At 44.6% G+C, this 17,938-nt stretch overlaps 1 protein-coding gene across 1 annotated transcript in view; it reads right to left on the bottom strand.

Moving 5' to 3' along the window:
- Window positions 1-17,938, bottom strand: part of tmem135 (transmembrane protein 135) — a 219,725-nt gene that overhangs the window by 152,253 nt on the left and 49,534 nt on the right. The window contains exon 3 of the mRNA XM_002936544.5: window positions 16,348-16,440. Coding sequence (XP_002936590.2) covers window positions 16,348-16,440 — 93 coding nt within the window. The remainder of the gene's footprint in view (window positions 1-16,347; window positions 16,441-17,938) is intronic.

Raw genomic sequence — 17,938 nt, forward strand, 5'->3', positions numbered from 1 at the left:
TGGATAGCAGGTTATAGTAGGGAGAGATGTGCCTATAGTAACAGTGGGGCGGATAATAGCCTCTGGAAGGACTGGGGCTGTGGCATAGCAGGTATAGTAGGGAGAGATGGTGCCTATAGTAGCAAGTGGGGGGGATAATAGCCTCTGGGAAGGGACTGGGGCTGTGGGATAGCAGGTATAGTAGGGAGAGATGGTGCCTATAGTAGCAGTGGGGGGATATTAGCCTCTGGGAAGGGACTGGGGCTGTGGGATAGCAGGTATAGTAGGGAGAGATGGTGCCTATAGTAGCAGTGGGGGGATAATAGCCTCTGGGAAGGGACTGGGGCTGTGGGATAGCAGGTATAGTAGGGAAAGAAATGTGCGCCTGTGTAGGGTTGTTGTGCTTCTAGGGCGCATCTGTTTATTGTAAATCACGCTTAGCATGCCATGTGGAAGGCGTGTAAACCCCAGCCTGACAGCTATATAATCTAATCTAAGCTGTTTCCGACCAGGGCTGTGAATGCGCCACACACGCATTTATGTGTAATTGGGAATTGTGTGTTACTCTCTTTGGGAGTGTCCCATGTTAGGGGTCAGTGCCTATTAAACCAATTTAGTGGGGATATTTATGAAACCACACTGTGGTAATGACGTCACTAAGGCAGGTCGCACGCAGGGTGCATTGGTGCTTTTTCTATATTTACACTATATACAGTGTGTAAGTGGTCATTCCGTCTGATATCCCCTTCCCAGCAGCCAATCAGCAGAACAATGGGAAGGGAGCAAGATAGCAGCTCCCAGTAGGTATCAGAATAGCACTCAATAGTAAGAAATCCAAGTCCGGCTTGGGACTCCTCCAGTTACATGGGAGTAGGAGAAACAATAGGTTAGCTGAAAGCTATTCTAATGTGTAGCGCTGGCTCCTTCTGAATGCTCAGACTCAGGCACACTTTACTGCTGTGCTGCAAGTTGGAGTGATATCCCCCCTCCCCCCCAGCAGCCGATCAGCAGAACAATGGGAAGGGAGCAAGATAGCAGCTCCCAGTAGGTATCAGAATAGCACTCAATAGTAAGAAATCCAAGTCCGGCTTGGGACTCCTCCAGTTACATGGGAGTAGGAGAAACAATAGGTTAGCTGAAAGCAGTTCTAATGTGTAGCGCTGGCTGAAAGCTCAGACTCAGGCACAATGGCGCCTACACACCAATATTACAGCTACAAATACATTTGTTGGTTCAAGAATAACATTTTAAATGGCAGAGTGAATTTATTACTATGTAAACAGTGTAATTTAGAAATAAGACATTGTATAACATACTAAAAATGAATGTAAAGTTGAACAACACCTTTAATGTTGGAATTTGGACTGAACTAGAATTCTCAACTCGTATGAAACCCATATGCTGCTCTCTCTCACAGGGAGAAAGTCGAAGAATTCTGCTTTTACGCACCGGCCCTAATTAGCTCATTGACTTAATTGCCCTACGAATGCCTGAGCCTGCCGAGTAATCAGAGGGCTTTAGAGAACAGAGAGCAGGCTTGTGGGATCTTTAATCATGACTCCATGATGTCCTATTAATCACATTAGCATTGTCGGAGGGAGAGCGCTGAATAATGGCTTTGTGCCTGTAGCGCAGGAAGGCCCAGGGATTGGCGCTGATCACAAGCTAACTCCCTGTAATTGGCTAATAGGGAGGTTTCACTTCCTCTCCCATCTCCCTTATTACGGCTGATGAAAGTGATGTCGGGGATTCACTGAAATGCTTGGGATGGGAACGGCTATAACATATCCTATAGAAAGGCACAGCCGACTTGGGCACTAAGTGCATGGGTCTCATCGAACAAATGGAGCCCAAGGCTTGGCAGGTACGTGGTACCTCTCTGTGCCGCTGCCAGTATAGTGTCAGTATAGATACCTCTCCCTAATGTACAGATGTCTGTCCCATAGGCACACACAGATACCTCTCCCTACTGTACAGACGTCTGTCCCATAGGCACACACAGATACCTCTCCCTACTGTACAGACGTCTGTCCCATAGGCACACACAGATACCTCTCCCTACTGTACAGATGTCTGTCCCATAGGCACACACAGATACCTCTCCCTACTGTACAGACGTCTGTCCCATAGGCACACACAGATACCTCTCCCTACTATACAGATGTCTGTCCCATAGGCACACACAGATACCTCTCCCTACTATACAGACGTCTGTCCCATAGGCACACACAGATACCTCTCCCTACTATACAGACGTCTGTCCCATAGGCACACACAGATACCTCTCCCTACTATACAGATGTCTGTCCCATAGGCACACACAGATACCTCTCCCTACTATACAGACGTCTGTCCCATAGGCACACACAGATACCTCTCCCTACTATACAGACGTCTGTCCCATAGGCACACACAGATACCTCTCCCTACTATACAGATGTCTGTCCCATAGGCACACACAGATACCTCTCCCTACTATACAGATGTCTGTCCCATAGGCACACACAGATACCTCTCCCTACTATACAGACGTCTGTCCCATAGGCACACACAGATACCTCTCCCTACTATACAGACGTCTGTCCCATAGGCACACACAGATACCTCTCCCTACTATACAGATGTCTGTCCCATAGGCACATACAGATACCTCTCCCTACTATACAGACGTCTGTCCCATAGGCACATACAGTTGCCCCTCCTATACATAGATAGGTCTCTCACATAGGCACAGTAAAGGTGGCCATACATGGGAAGATTCGCTCGTTTGGCCCTAGGACAGAGGACCACGTCCCAGCTCCGATGGAAAATTAAACCAACCTGATAAAGATCTGGCCAATTTTAGGCCAGGTATCAGTCGGGTAGGCCCGTCAGGGGTGCCCATACACAGGCAGATAAGCTTCTGAGAACCAAAATGGCCACCTTGAGAACTGAATGCCCCAGGCCTTGCATGACAGCAGTAGTCGGTAGGAAGAGTGGGGGGAGACAAGAACAGTATGACAACATAATTACTATAGGGAAAAATGGTGGTACCATGGCAAGATGGCAGCATTAAAGGGGTAGTTAACCTTTACATTCATTTTTAGTATGTTATAAAGTGCCCTATTCCCAACAACTCTGAAGTTGGTTTCTAATAATTAGTTGTTATACTTTTTGAATCATTTGCCTTCGTCTTCTGTCTCTTTCCAACTTTCAAGTGGGGGTCACTGACCCCGGCAGCCAAAAAGTTCTGTGCGTCACACACACACACACATATATATATATATATATATATATATATATATATGTATATATGAAGTTTGAAGCTGGCTTTCTGGTTGCTATGTGAATTTCTTTCATTACAACCAGAGGCTTCACATGTGTGAAACATAAAAACTTCTTATTTGAAATAGTTCTACTGATAGATTTTGCACATATATGCACAGTTTTTAAATGATGTGTGAGTTTATATTTTAGCCCCTATTACCTGATAAATTGCCCCCCACCCCCGGGGGCTGGTTATGAGCCGGTAGGAGCAAACAAAGGTCCGAGCGCCAGTAAAAGTAAATTCCCCGTATGTCAAGTTCAGCAGGAAATGAGAGTTTGAAAGGGTAAAGAGATCCCAGCATGGAATGACTTTCTACTGCCGACTCCACTCATGTTTATTTTCTTGCCTTAGAAGTGAAATTAATGCCTATTTGAAAGAGTGGCCTGTGTGAGTCTGTGCTACAGGGCCCGACGCAGGGAAACCTACAGCAATATTTATCCCTTGTGTTTCCTCATCCTTTTGTTTTATAGTAGGGAGAAAGTTCTGAGCTGTACTAGTAGCAAAGAGGGAAAGCATTACATAAATAGTTTTTTCTTAGGGCCCAAGATTCAGATTTAACCACAGCCCATGCATAATCACAGTCCTTTCCCAGAGGCTATTATCCCCCCACTGCTACTATAGGCACCATCTCTCCCTACTATACCTGCTATCCCACAGCCCCAGTCCCTTCCCAGAGGCTATTATCCCCCCACTGCTACTATAGGCACCATCTCTCCCTACTATACCTGCTATCCCACAGCCCCAGTCCCTTCCCAGAGGCTATTATCCCCCCACTGCTACTATAGGCACCAATCTCTCCCTACTATACCTGCTATCCCACAGCCCCAGTCCCTTCCCAGAGGCTATTATCCCCCCACTGCTACTATAGGCCCCATCTCTCCCTACTATACCTGCTATCCCACAGCCCCAGTCCCTTTCCCAGAGGCTATTATCCCCCCCACTGCTACTAATCAGCACCATCTCTCCCTACTATACCTGCTATCCCACAGCCCAGTCCCTTCCCAGAGGCTATTATCCCCCCACTGCTACTATAGGCACCATCTCTCCCTACTATACCTGCTATCCCACAGCCCCAGTCCCTTCCCAGAGGCTATTAATCCCCCAACTGCAACTATAGGCACCATCTCTCCTACGATACCTGCTATCCCACAGCCCCAGTCCCTTCCCAGAGGCTATTATCCCCCCACTGCTACTATAGGCACCATCTCTCCCTACTAAACTGCTATCCCACAGCCCAGTCCCTTCCCAGAGGCTATTATCCCCCCACTGCTACTATAGGCACCATCTCTCCTACAATACCTGCTATCCCCAGCCCCAGTCCCTTCCAGAGGCTATTATCCCCCACTGCTACTATAGGCACCATCTCTACCTAACTATAACCTGCTATCCCACAGCCCAGTCCCTTCCCAGAGGCTATTATCCCCCACTGCTACTATAGGCACCATCTCTCCCTACTATACCTGCTATCCCACAGCCCCAGTCCCTTCCCAGAGGCTATTATCCCCCCCACTGCTACTATAGGCACATCTCTCCCTACTATACTGCTATCCCACAGCCCCAGTCCTTCCCAGAGGCTATTATCCCCCACTGCTACTATAGGCACCATCTCCTCCTACTATACCTGCTATCCCACAGCCCCAGTCCCTTCCCCAGAGCTATTATCCCCCCACTGCTACTATAGGCCACCATCTCTCCCTACTATACCTGCTATCCCACAGCCCCAGTCCCTTCCAGAGCTATTATCCCCACTGCTACTATAGGCACCAGCCCAGTCCCTTCCCAGAGGCTATTATCCCCCACTGCTACTATAGGCACCATCTCTCCCTACTATACCTGCTATCCCACACCCAGTCCTTCCCAGAGGCTATTATCCCCCCCACTGCTACTATAGGCACCATCTCTCCCTACTATACCTGCTATCCCACAAGCCCCAGTCCCTTCCCAGAGGACTATTATCCCCCCCCACTGCTACTATAGGCACCATCTCCTCCCTACTATACCTGCTATCCCACAGCCCCAGTCCCTTCCAGAGGGCTATTATCCCCCACTTGCTACTATAGGCACCATCTCTCCTACTATACCTGCTATCCCACAGCCCCAGTCCCTTCCCAGAGGCTATTATCCCCCCACTGCTACTATAGGCACCATCTCTCCCTACTATACCTGCTATCCCACAGCCCCAGTCCCTTCCCAAGAGGCTAGTTATCCCCCCACTGCTACTATAGGCACCATCTCTCCCTACTATACCTGCTATCCCACAGCCCCAGTCCCTTCCCAGAGGCTATTATCCCCCCCACCTGCTACTATAGGCACCATCTCTCCCTACTATACCTGCTATCCCACAGCCCCAGTCCTTCCCAGAGGCTAGTATCCCCCACTGCTACTATAGGCACCATCTCTCCCTACTATACCTGCTATCCCACAGCCCCAGTCCCTTCCCAGAGGCTATAATCCCACTGCTACTATAGGCACCATCTCTCCCTACTATACCTGCTATCCCACAGCCCCAGTCCCTTCCCAGAGGCTATTATCCCCCCACTGCTACTATAGGCACCATCTCTCCCTACTATACCTGCTATCCCACAGCCCCAGTCCCTTCCCAGAGGCTATTATCCCCCCCACTGCTACTATAGGCACCATCTCTCCCTACTATACCTGCTATGCCACCTTAGGTCGTTATTATAATCTAACCCTTGGTCTGGATGACAAACGATCAGATCAGCTGTATCTGGACAACCAACAGCATAGCCATATTGGATAGAGATGTACTTGCTTTGCTAAACCTCATGCCCCTTTGTGTGTGTAACGACCCCACGGGAAAAATCATTTTTAAAAAGTTCTGATTAGAAACAAAAGGTTTCAGAATTATTTTAAAACTACAAGTAAATACAACCAGAGGAATTATCCACCCTGGGCAATAATCTCATGCCCCTCGGCAAGGCAAACAGCATTCCAAGGAATTTCTCCACCACTCCTGCCCTCGTTCCTGCCAGTCTCCCAGGATGTATGTGAGCGGGATGAATAGCTCTTTTTGTGACCTCTGCTGCATATCCTTTACTCTAAGTTCCTTGGTAATCCTGGTATCACTTGAATGACAGCTGGGGGCTCGGAGGGCATTCTTAAGATGTAGCAAGATCCTCTGCTGTCACTTGCATTCTACATTAACGAGAGCATTTGTTTGCACTTAACACTTCTGCCCAGTCTTGTATTTACTGTAAACCGTACCATGGAGATCGACCAGTCTTGCTGGAAACTGGATAGGGAAGCTAACCAACTCGGGCTTAAGGGGCAAATTAAACTCGCAGCCAGCCTTCTCGTTCTCATGCTCCCTAGGTGTCCCATGGATCCAAGTGACCCATGGAGAATGTAAGGTAACATGACCGGTAACTGGCAATGCGTCTGCAAAAAATCCAGCTACAAGGCACAGACTGATTGTATTTAAATGTAATCAGTTTGCAATCAGAGAGGCCCCGTGGCTTGAATGGATTGCTAACCTTAATGTAGGGCACAGTACAGTCGGCCAGCGCACTTGGAAAAGGCGACAAGCTTCTCAAATAACGAGACACAATTATTCAGATCTGTTGGCATCAAAGGGATTTGCAAGGGGTTCCTTTTGCAACCAAAGATGGCACTTGCACTCCCCGCCAGTCAGGAGGTGCCACAAGCTAGAGAATGTAGGCTTCCGAACGTGGGATTTCAGAGTGGTGGTTTGCATCTACCACCTTTATGTCTTTTACCTGTTAAATACAGCTTTATAATGAAGAAACCTTCTCTTGTTCTCTCCAATTTGAGTAGCCTCTGTTCCGTCTCTTTGATTCCCTTTATCTCTAAGTGGTTGGTACATAACTAACTGAGCTGCTTTCTCTCTGGTCATGGATTGCTTGACTCCATGCAACTGACCACAACATTCCACATGAGCTGCTCAACACGACTCACTGATAGACCAGTGTCTGCAAAAACCACTTCTCCTTACTCCTAGGTCTCTCAGTAGCTAATCACACTGCCAATCACCCACGCCTCATCCTGCCCCTCCATTACCTTGGCATCCACAACAATGCCCTGTCCTGGGTTTCCTTTCAAATCTCTTTAAGTATCTCCAACAATAAATAACAAGTTCTTATTTAGCTCTTTCTGTTGAGGTTCCTCAGGGCTCTGTGCTAGTCCCCCTTATTAATCTCTGTTACAGATCACAACTCCAATATGTCTCCTCTCTACAAGACCCCTGCTTTGGGGTTATAATTACTTCTGCCATACCCTTCATGCTTCATATTCAATGCCAGTTTCACCTATGGAATATTACTAAATGAAGGTTCATCATTGTGTAAGACAGCACCAAAGGTCTTATTGACCCTCTCATTGTATACTTTTTTGACTACAGCAATTTCCCAGTTGATCGTTCTACCCCACCAATAGCTGCTACCACACCAGTCCATCAGCTTCCAGACTTATTCTCCAAACCAACCACTCCCGTGCCACATTAATCTGCCAATCGCTACACTGGCATCTGTTAACACTTAGCATCAAATTTAAACCACAGACCCTGGTGTTGGAAGCAGTTTACAACTCTGCCCCACCCTATATCTCCGAGTACTCACCGAACCACTTGTTATGGTCTGCTAACCATCTGCCCCTCAACACCTCACTCATTAACTCTTCACATACACGCATTTTGGGCTTCACTGGAGCTGCACCCCTCTCTGGAATTCCATTCCAGGTTCCCCCATGATACTTTATAAGCCATGGCCACCCGCTAACTGCAGAAAAACCCTCCAAAAACTATGAATATTTGCTGAATAAGACACACATCCATCATTTACAAGCACTGTAGAACAAACCTATAGCCTGTATCTTTGTACTTATAATGAGCAGTTCCCTTACCACGGGGCTGTCAATCTAAAAGCACAACTGTGATATTTACATCACTAGTAATTAGTATTCCGGGAATAAAATCTGTATTCACTGACTCGCTGTGGCTTTGAACCTCATTTATAAAGTGTGATGGGAATACAGTTCCGTGACTCACACACAAGGCATGTGGATCTGCAGCCCTGCCAGCAGACAGTCTAACAACCAATTAGCAGTAAAATTAATTGAACAAGCGTTGCTAGCACTGCTAGTATCCCAGCACACCGCAGGCTTCTGCACAACATTACTACCCGGCAGTCAATGAGGAAATATACAAATGCAACAGTGGCTTTGCCAATGAGATTTCTGTTATAGATTGAGGTTATCCCCGTTGCACAAAGCTTATGTGTGACGTCACAATGGCTCATCTGGTACCGCAGTATTGCATGGAACCATTTTCATCAGCAATACAACATTCATCGGCAATACAAATAAGAAGATAACTAATGAGTCAGGAATGAAGGACCAGTAAAAGCAAAGGGCAAAATATCCAAAACATGCATAGGCTTTTACCCATAAGCCAAAAAAAAAAAATTGGGGAGCAACACATGTATTGAAAAACCGTCATGGGGTGCTAAATAAGGGCTGTGACTGGCAGCCAAAAAAAACTATGGCTCTGTGAGGCTACAATGTTATTGTCACTTTAGGGTGAAGACACACAGAGCTACTTTATTAGCAGCTACTTTTTCATGGCTACTAAACTCCAGAAAATCCCCTGCCATAGACAATACTGAGAATTGCCAAATAAATGATCAGCACTGTCTATTTTAGTAGCCACTACAATTAGCTGCTACTAGTAGCTCTGTGTGTCTTCACCCTTATCTTTCTATTCAGACCCTCTTTCAGTCTCGTATTTAAACCACTCTCTGGTTGCTAAGGTAATCTGAACACTAGCAACCAGCTAGAGGACCCCGCCTGTGTCTTGGCTGTTAAGGTGGCCATACAGGGGCCCTTTGTAGCTGCCGATATCGCTCCCTTATCGGCAGCTTATTGGCCCCTGTAGGAGCAGAAATGATGGCCATGCCCGACCGATATCTGGCCTGAAATTGGCCAGATATCAATCGAGCAGGTTAAAAGATTCAGTCGGATCGGGGACCGCATCGGCTCGTTGATGCGGCCCCCTAACCGACTACCCCATTGCCACCTATATAATTCAATTGTTTGGCCCCAGGGCAAAACGATCAGATTTAGCCTACACGTTCCCCGATAGGTGGGGATATTGTGTGAAGATCTGCTCGCTTGGAAATCTCGCCAAACGTGTATGGGGACCTTTATCTTTCTATTCAGACCCTCTTTCAGTCTGGTATTTAAACCACTCTGTGGTTGCTAAGATAATTTGAACACCAGCAGCCAGATAGAGGAGCCCGCCTGTGTGTTCCATATTACAAAATTGAACAAGGGCACATCTTTTCCTAATGTCTCAATTAAAATTAGTGATCACAGAGTGCTGGATGCCAGGCTGCGATCACCGTTCCAAGACCCCCGTAACAATGCAATGCATGGATTAAGCGGTTATGGGTGGGTGGGTGCAGAGAGCAGCATGGGAAGTGAGGGCACCTGTCACTCAAAGTAGACAGGCAAAGTGCATCTGCCCTCTAAGAAGGTGAAAGCTAACAAATGGCTCAGACCACCCTGTCAGGCAGCTAATTGGTATGTTCCGGCCCTACTTGCACTCCACATGTGTTTCTTACAGCCGGGGGGTGTCGGCCTGATGCTCCTGGGAGCAACTGACACAATAATATTCTATGTCACAGACTGGGAAGCTGGGAGTTGCAGTTTAACAGTATCTGGGGAGGTTAAATGATACACTTCTCTAGCAGAACATGCTTTTTCCCAGGACTCGGTCCCACACCAAACACGTTCCTGAATACACAGAGAAACAGGGGCTGCCAGGAACTCGTCCTCTCCCCAGAGAGACAGCCCCTCACTCCATAGCATTGCCAGAGAGAATCACATTTTCCAGTGACTCTCTCATATCTGGCAGTGTGATTATCTAAAAAAAAAAAAAGGAGCCGACATTGGTCAGAACTGAATTGTTCCAGCGTTTAAACTGAGTATGTGTGAGTTTGCTTAGCTATTTCCAGACCCTGTAAAAGAACATTATACGTATGTCTAGAATGGCCGTGTATCAATGTAAGCGCTCTCACAGCCGGGCTATGCCTGTACTATTCCATGACTGGCTGTCTGCACTTCTGCCGGCAACTTGGGCCATTGGCCGGTCCCTGCTGGCTCTTCTAAGAGGATTAGGCAATAATCGAGGCTGTTGTGAGACAGTGAGTAAACAATGAAAGCTTACACCAGGCTGAAACTGCAAGCTGAGTCACTAACACCTAGGGGGAAACCTGGGGCTATAATGGAACAGTGCGAGGCGCCAGGTCTGGTTTTAGAGCAGGGAAATCATAGCTAGGAAATGACCTTGTTTATACAGGTATGGGACCTAATATCCAGAATGCTTGGGACCTGGGGTTTTCTGTAATTTGGATCTCCATACCTTAAGTCTGCTAAAAAATCATTTAAATATTGAATAAACCCAATAGGATTGTTTAATTCTGCCTCCAATAAGGGGTAATTATATCTTAGTTGGGATCAAGTACAGGTACTGTTTTATTATTACAGAGAAAAGGGAATCATTTAACCATTAAATAAACCCAATAGGGCTGTTCTGCCCCCAATAAGGGGTAATTATATCTTAGTTGGGATCAAGTACAGGTACTGTTTTATTATTACAGAGAAAAGGGAATCATTTAACCATGAAATAAACCCAATAGGGCTGTTCTGCCCCCAATAAGGGGTAATTATATCTTAGTTGGGATCAAGTACAGGTACTGTTTTATTATTACAGAGAAAGGGAATCATTTAACCATTAAATAAACCCAATAGGGCTGTTCTGCCCCCAATAAGGGGTAATTATATCTTAGTTGGGATCAAGTACAGGTACTGTTTTATTATTACAGAGAAAAGGGAATCATTTAACCATTAAATAAACCCAATAGGGCTGTTCTGCCCCAATAAGGGGTAATTATATCTTAGTTGGGATCAAGTACAGGTACTGTTTTATTATTACAGAGAAAAGGGAATCATTTAACCATTAAATAAACCCAATAGGGCTGTTCTGCCCCAATAAGGGGTAATTATATCTTAGTTGGGATCAAGTACAGGTACTGTTTTATTATTACAGAGAAAAGGGAATCATTTAACCATTAAATAAACCCAATAGGGCTGTTCTGCCCCAATAAGGGGTAATTATATCTTAGTGGGGATCAAGCACAGGTACTGTTTTATTATTACAGAGAAAAGCCCCCTGTGGGAATAAGCTATGCACTAAGCCATAGACATAAATCCCGCCCCTACCCAATACAGTATATACAGTATTTACTAAAATAGAACCATCCATCGGCACCCTGCCTGCTGCTTAAGGCGCGGTGGCTAATCACCGTACGAGAGTTTGCAAGTACTCAGCGTTATGCCCCAGCTAAAATAGCTCATGTACCATGGCGAGTGACAGATAGGGCAGATCCCAGGCTCCACGCGCTGGTGCCGCTGTCATTTCATAAATAGGAGATCTGAGAAAACCAATCAGTGGGAAACTTGTTATATAGAAATGGAGTGACGGGGAAGCTAAATATTCTCTCGAGTCACGAGCGGCAACACGATAATGTTATTGGCCTTATAAGTGGGAAGCAGCGGGGGGCATGACCTTCCTCCATCGGTAGCAGGGGCAACTCAACTGCTATAGGTGAAGTCAAGTCTGAGGGGCTTATTTCTGTATAACTGCACTTAGCGCTACTCAGCCCCTCCTGCCTTCTGTTGCCAATTGGGTGCTGCTGCCTCTATTGACACAGGGGAACCCTGCGCCAACTGCCGCCTCCTTACCAGGCAGTCGCTTCAGGATTCTCTCAGCTTCCAGCGCCAACAGTGGCGTCAAACTTGCGCTTAAATAATCAAGCAGAGACATTGTTCACGTCAAACACCCAAATGAAATAGAATGAAAATAAAGATATACATAAAAATGAAATGACGCCAGGTGCCTGATTTGTGATGAGGCACGCGCACAGTTGTGTCCATGGAGACTGCACTTAAAATTGCACTTTGCACACTGCGTCTAGGTAAGTGAATGTGCCCTGAAGTATTTACACCAGCAACGTTATGATACATTACACATCATAATGAATTTAAGTGAATAAGCAAACGCTGCTGAAGTTAGACGGGGGGAACATTCATTCTTAAGCATATATGAGCCCATATTTCATATAGAAACTCCAGGTCAATAGATAAAACAGAAAAAATAGCCAGTTAGCACTGAATTTTTCTGTTCCACCTATACATTTATACATCCAAATACATACAGTATATATATATATATATATATAGGTATGGGACCTGGAATCCCGAATGCTCCGTAATTTCGATCTGCTAAAGTCATTTCAACATGAAGTAAACCCCCAACAGGATTGTTTTGCCCCCAATAAGGATTCATTATATCTTAGTTGGGATCAACAAATACACGTACTAGAATAGCCAGTTCTAAGCAACTATTCTTCATTCATTCTTCATTATTTATAGTTTTTGAATTACTTGCCTTCTTCTTCTGACTCTTTGCAGCTTTCAAATGGGGGTCACTGACCCCGGAAGCTAAAAAACTATTGCTCTGCAAGGCTACAGTTTTATTGTTATTGTTAGTTTTTATTACTTATCTTTCTATTCAGGACCCTCTACTTCTACCATTCCCATCTATTGTTTTAAAAACCACTGCCTGGTTGCTAGGGTAAACAAGATCCTAGCAACCAGATAGCTGCGAAAATACCAATTGGAGAGCTGCTGAAAAAAAATTCAAATAATAAAAAATGAAGACTAATTGTCTCTGAATATTACTCTCTATATCAGTGATCCCCAACCATGGGCAACATGTTGCTCCCCAACCCCTTGGATGTTGCTCTCAGTGCCCCCAAACCAGGGAGTTATTTTTGAATTCCTGACTTGGGGGCAAGTTTTGGTTGAATAAAAACAAGATTTCCTACCAAATAAAGCCCCTGTAAGCTGATAGGGTGCATAGAGGCCCCTAATAGCCAATCACAGCCCTTATTTGGCTCCTCCATGAACTTTTATGGTGCTTGTGTTGCTCCCCAAGTCTTTTTACATTTGACTGTGGCTCACAAGTAAGAAAGGTTGGGGATCCCTAATGTACATCATACTAAAAGTTAATTCAAAGGTTTAACTACCCCTATAAGTAGATGTTCTTTGAACTGCAGCAAGACAGGTGATTAAACACTGTTACTATAAATGGGGTGAGGGAACATCTGACCAAATATTCCCCTAAAAAGTAGCACTGGAACCCAACCAGTCTGCGAACCCCTGAAGCGCGTGGGTGCGGCTGGGACAGTGCTGCTCTTTATCACATCCAACCTTAGATAATCTCCTTGGCTCTCCAGCAGTTATGCCAGCTAATGAACTTGCCCAGAGGTATTTGCAGTAAATAGCTGCCTAGGGGTTCCAGCTGGTGCACCCGCGGGCAGATGCTGTCAGAACGTGGTAACTGGAGACAGATGTCTCTGTCAAGTATCCACGCTGATCCCCATCCTTAATGAAAGTTACACCCTGTGCATGGGAAGCACGGCTTTCTTGGAGATGGGAAATGCTGAGTGCGCTGCCCACTGCTATTTGAGACACCGCTCCCACATTACAGGGTGCACCTGTTAAGACGTTCCATTCTATCCCTTGTACGCTAAATGGGGACCCGCTAGTGGGAAGACCAGTACTACCAAATAATCCTCTATAGAAACTGCAGGTTAGTGCTGCCTGCCCTCTGGGACGGTATTTTGAAGGAGTTAATGAACAAAGTCTCTGGGCAAGGCAAAGAGTCTGGAGCCCCCTAAAAATGTCAAAGGGGATCTGTCACCCAGACATCAAAATCTGTACAATACAAGTCCTTGGATAGAGACCGCTGCGTATAACAGGTCTCTGAACTCTTTGAATTTTGACTTTAGCTTGCCGCCTTTTTAAACTTTGATTCTTTCTCCGGACTTTTACATTTTCCAAAGTATTTCAATTTTTTTCAGCCAAATCACCTTCGGCAACACCATTCAAAATCAGTCCATTGAAGTGAATGTGCCTGTGTATGCTAGGTCTCTTAACTCTTTCAATTTTGTCAAGGCCCTTTTGACCCTTTGGCCCTTTTGATCCCAAGCTCCGAATTACAGAAAGGCCATCTCCCATAGACTCCATTATAAGCAAATAATTCTAATCTTTAAAAGTGATTTCCTTTTTCTCTGTAATAATAAAACAGTACCTGTACTTGATCCCAACTAAGATATAATTACCCCTTATTGGGGGCAGAACAGCCCTATTGGGTTTATTTAATGGTTAAATGATTCCCTTTTCTCTGTAATAATAAAACAGTACCTGTACTTGATCCCAACTAAGATATAATTACCCCTTATTGGGGGCAGAACAGCCCTATTGGGTTTATTTCATGGTTAAATGATTCCCTTTCCTCTGTAATAATAAAACAGTACCTGTACTTGATCCCAACTAAGATATAATTACCCCTTATTGGGGGCAGAACAGCCCTATTGGGTTTATTTCATGGTTAAATGATTCCCTTTTCTCTGTAATAATAAAACAGTACCTGTACTTGATCCCAACTAAGATACAATTACCCCTTATTGGGGGCAGAACAATCCTATTGGGTTTATTTCATGGTTAAATGATTCCCTTTTCTCTATAATAATAAAACAGTACCTGTACTTGATCCCAACTAAGATATAATTACCCCTTATTGGGGGCAGAACAGCCCTATTGGGTTTATTTAATGGTTAAATGATTCCCTTTTCTCTATAATAATAAAACAGTACCTGTACTTGATCCCAACTAAGATATAATTACCCCTTATTGGGGGCAGAACAGCCCTATTGGGTTTATTTAATGGTTAAATGATTCCCTTTTCTCTATAATAATAAAACAGTACCTGTACTTGATCCCAACTAAGATATAATTACCCCTTATTGGGGGCAGAACAGCCCTATTGGGTTTATTAAATGGTTAAATGATTCCCTTTTCTCTATAATAATAAAACAGTACCTGTACTTGATCCCAACTAAGATATAATTACCCCTTATTGGAGGCAAAACAAGCCTATTGGGTTTATTCAATATTTAAATTATTATCAGACCCCTCTTCCGGAAAACCCCAGATCCCAAGCATTGTAAATAACAGGTCCCATACCTGTATTTATAGAGGCCCACATGTGCCCTATAGTGAAATATATTGATATGGGATTAGGCAAATGGGATGGTCTAAATAGATTAAACATTCACTAGTACTGGTGTCTTTATTGTCTGTGATCTCTCTGCTACCCTGTTGCTTGTATAATTTGTCATGTTCAAGCCCCCCTTAGTAATAGCCAATCCCTAAGTGCCTGCCCTGACACGCATGTCAGAGAGCCATTATTCACTTACGCCGTGCTGATAAATGCTTAGGAACCAGCCTGCTGAGTGAAGAACACAAATGGCCTGGAATTACACTGCTTCTAGGCAGGCAGGGAACATGAGAATGGCTGGAAAAGGAGTTACAACTGATGGGTCACGGGTCAGAAGAAGACATATGGCTTACTGATGTCCAAACACATTAGGTGAGACAGAATAATGGGAAGCATTTCAGTGCAATGGCGGAGAAGAACCCTAACTCCTAGGCACATTACTCAGATTGTAAGCTCTACAGGGCAGGGACCTCCTTCCTACTGTGTCTCATACCACATGGCACTTATATATATATATACATATATGTATTTATTGTATTTATTTATTATATCACTTGTCCTCCCTGTGTGTAATTTTGTATTCTGTAAGACTGTACAGCGCTGCGTACCCTTGTGGCGTTTTATAAATAAAGTTATACATACATACATAATGCTCAAGGAAAAACAATATTTTGTAGACGATGGTCATTTATAAAAGATATGAATTCTTTGGTTTTTAAAATTGTCTGTTTTCTTTGCCCTTCTCCAACTTGGAATCTCATTTTAATGGGAAGGGGATGCATGTCCCTAACAACCACACGTAGCACATATATATATATCTGAAAACTCATGGGACATTCTAAACACGGTGCCATAAGGAAGAACCCAGGTAGAGGTTTTTGAGCCATTTAAGAATATTTACCTGCTTTTCCTTTCAATCAGAATAGCAGCATAAGAAGCAGGTAAGGCAGCACCGAATCCAGGCGTCCAGAAGTAGAATCTTCCAAGCAGTTTCCTGTAAGAGAGGGCTACAGTTACTTTGCTGGATTTGTCCATAGAGGTCATAGGGCATTTTGTTACTTATCCTGGCGTGCCATCTTCAGAGGCCAGTGCAGGGGGCAAGAAAACATCCAGTTCCTATGGGGGAAAGGAGATTTTGCCATCAGCTTATGAAAGGCATCTTTACTGTGTGGCCAGTCAGGTTACGGAACTTCATACCAAGAGTGGCAGCAATGAGTGACTGTGGGGTCGACTTTGCAGCTGGTGTGATGGGAGTTTGTCTTCTACTGGATCAGTTTGTAGAATGTTTTGAAAAGGATGAACCTAAGGGACCTAAGTTAATGTGTTAATAGTGGCTGAACATGTTTCTAACCATAGGGGGGCCATGTGCTAATTTGCTTAAAGAGACTATACTGGAAAATATTGTAGAATGACAAGACCCAATTAGGTGCAGTGGTGTAACTAGAAGCTAATCAGCCCTATGGCAGGATTGGACTGGCCAAAGGATCTTCTGGAGGGCCCCAGCCTAGGCAAATTCCCATTAGACTATCATTATTTTCATCATGGGTGTATATAAAAACCTACACCTTTTGATACTTTCTATATCTAATTTGCTTTATGAGTGGGCTCAGGGTATCAGGTTCTCTGGTGGACCTTAGACCCTAAAATCCTATTTTGCATACTGTATATTAGTCAAAGCCCACCCCAAGCAACCACAAGGTCTTCTTTCCTAGTTGTTACACAACTGTATTCATACCTGCCAACTTTTCTCTTTCACCCAGGACCACTGGCCCAAATTCCTGGAAAAGGCAGGTGCATAGAAGAACCTTCAGGGTTCCTCTTAGTATAATATAATATGAAACAAGGAAGATACGTTCTGCTTCCTAGGGCCCATAAACATTCCAGGCTTAATTTCAAATAATATTAGGATGACACATTTTGGTTGAGCTTTTCCTAAAACAACAGATAAGTGAAAATTGGTAGATGACAATGGTGGTCAACAGCTCCAGAGAGGTGGGTCAGAAATTCAAAGACTGTAGAGTAGACATCCCTCATCAGGTTATAAAAATACTCCCTGGTTCCAACAGATATCTGGCCTGAAACTGGTAACTAATGAATGTAGCAAAGACTAAAAGGCAAGAGAGAATCCCTATCTGAAGGGCAAAGGAGAAGCATGGTGCTACATAGGGCTAGAGAAGGTTCTTTGGCTTTGGAATACATAATAAGTGCAAGCAAAACATTACAAGACACGCTATAGGTTTCGTACGCTCCAAGATCTTAATCCAGAACAGCTGTTCTTTATTACACCAAGAGCCTGAGACTTTATAAGGAATTTTACAACTGCCTTTCAATCCGCGCTCCTAGTGCTATCATTAATTCTCCCTGTTGCCAAGCTGTCCTGGGCTTGATTGATTGGCACTGCTAAAACCCTACATTCAGCGACTGCAGCCGTATCTCAGATTGAACTGATCATAAAACGAGAAAGTCATGGAACAATAATTATATTAAATTAG

Source organism: Xenopus tropicalis, chromosome 2 (assembly GCF_000004195.4).
Source record: "Xenopus tropicalis strain Nigerian chromosome 2, UCB_Xtro_10.0, whole genome shotgun sequence".
Lineage (NCBI taxonomy): Eukaryota > Metazoa > Chordata > Amphibia > Anura > Pipidae > Xenopus > Xenopus tropicalis.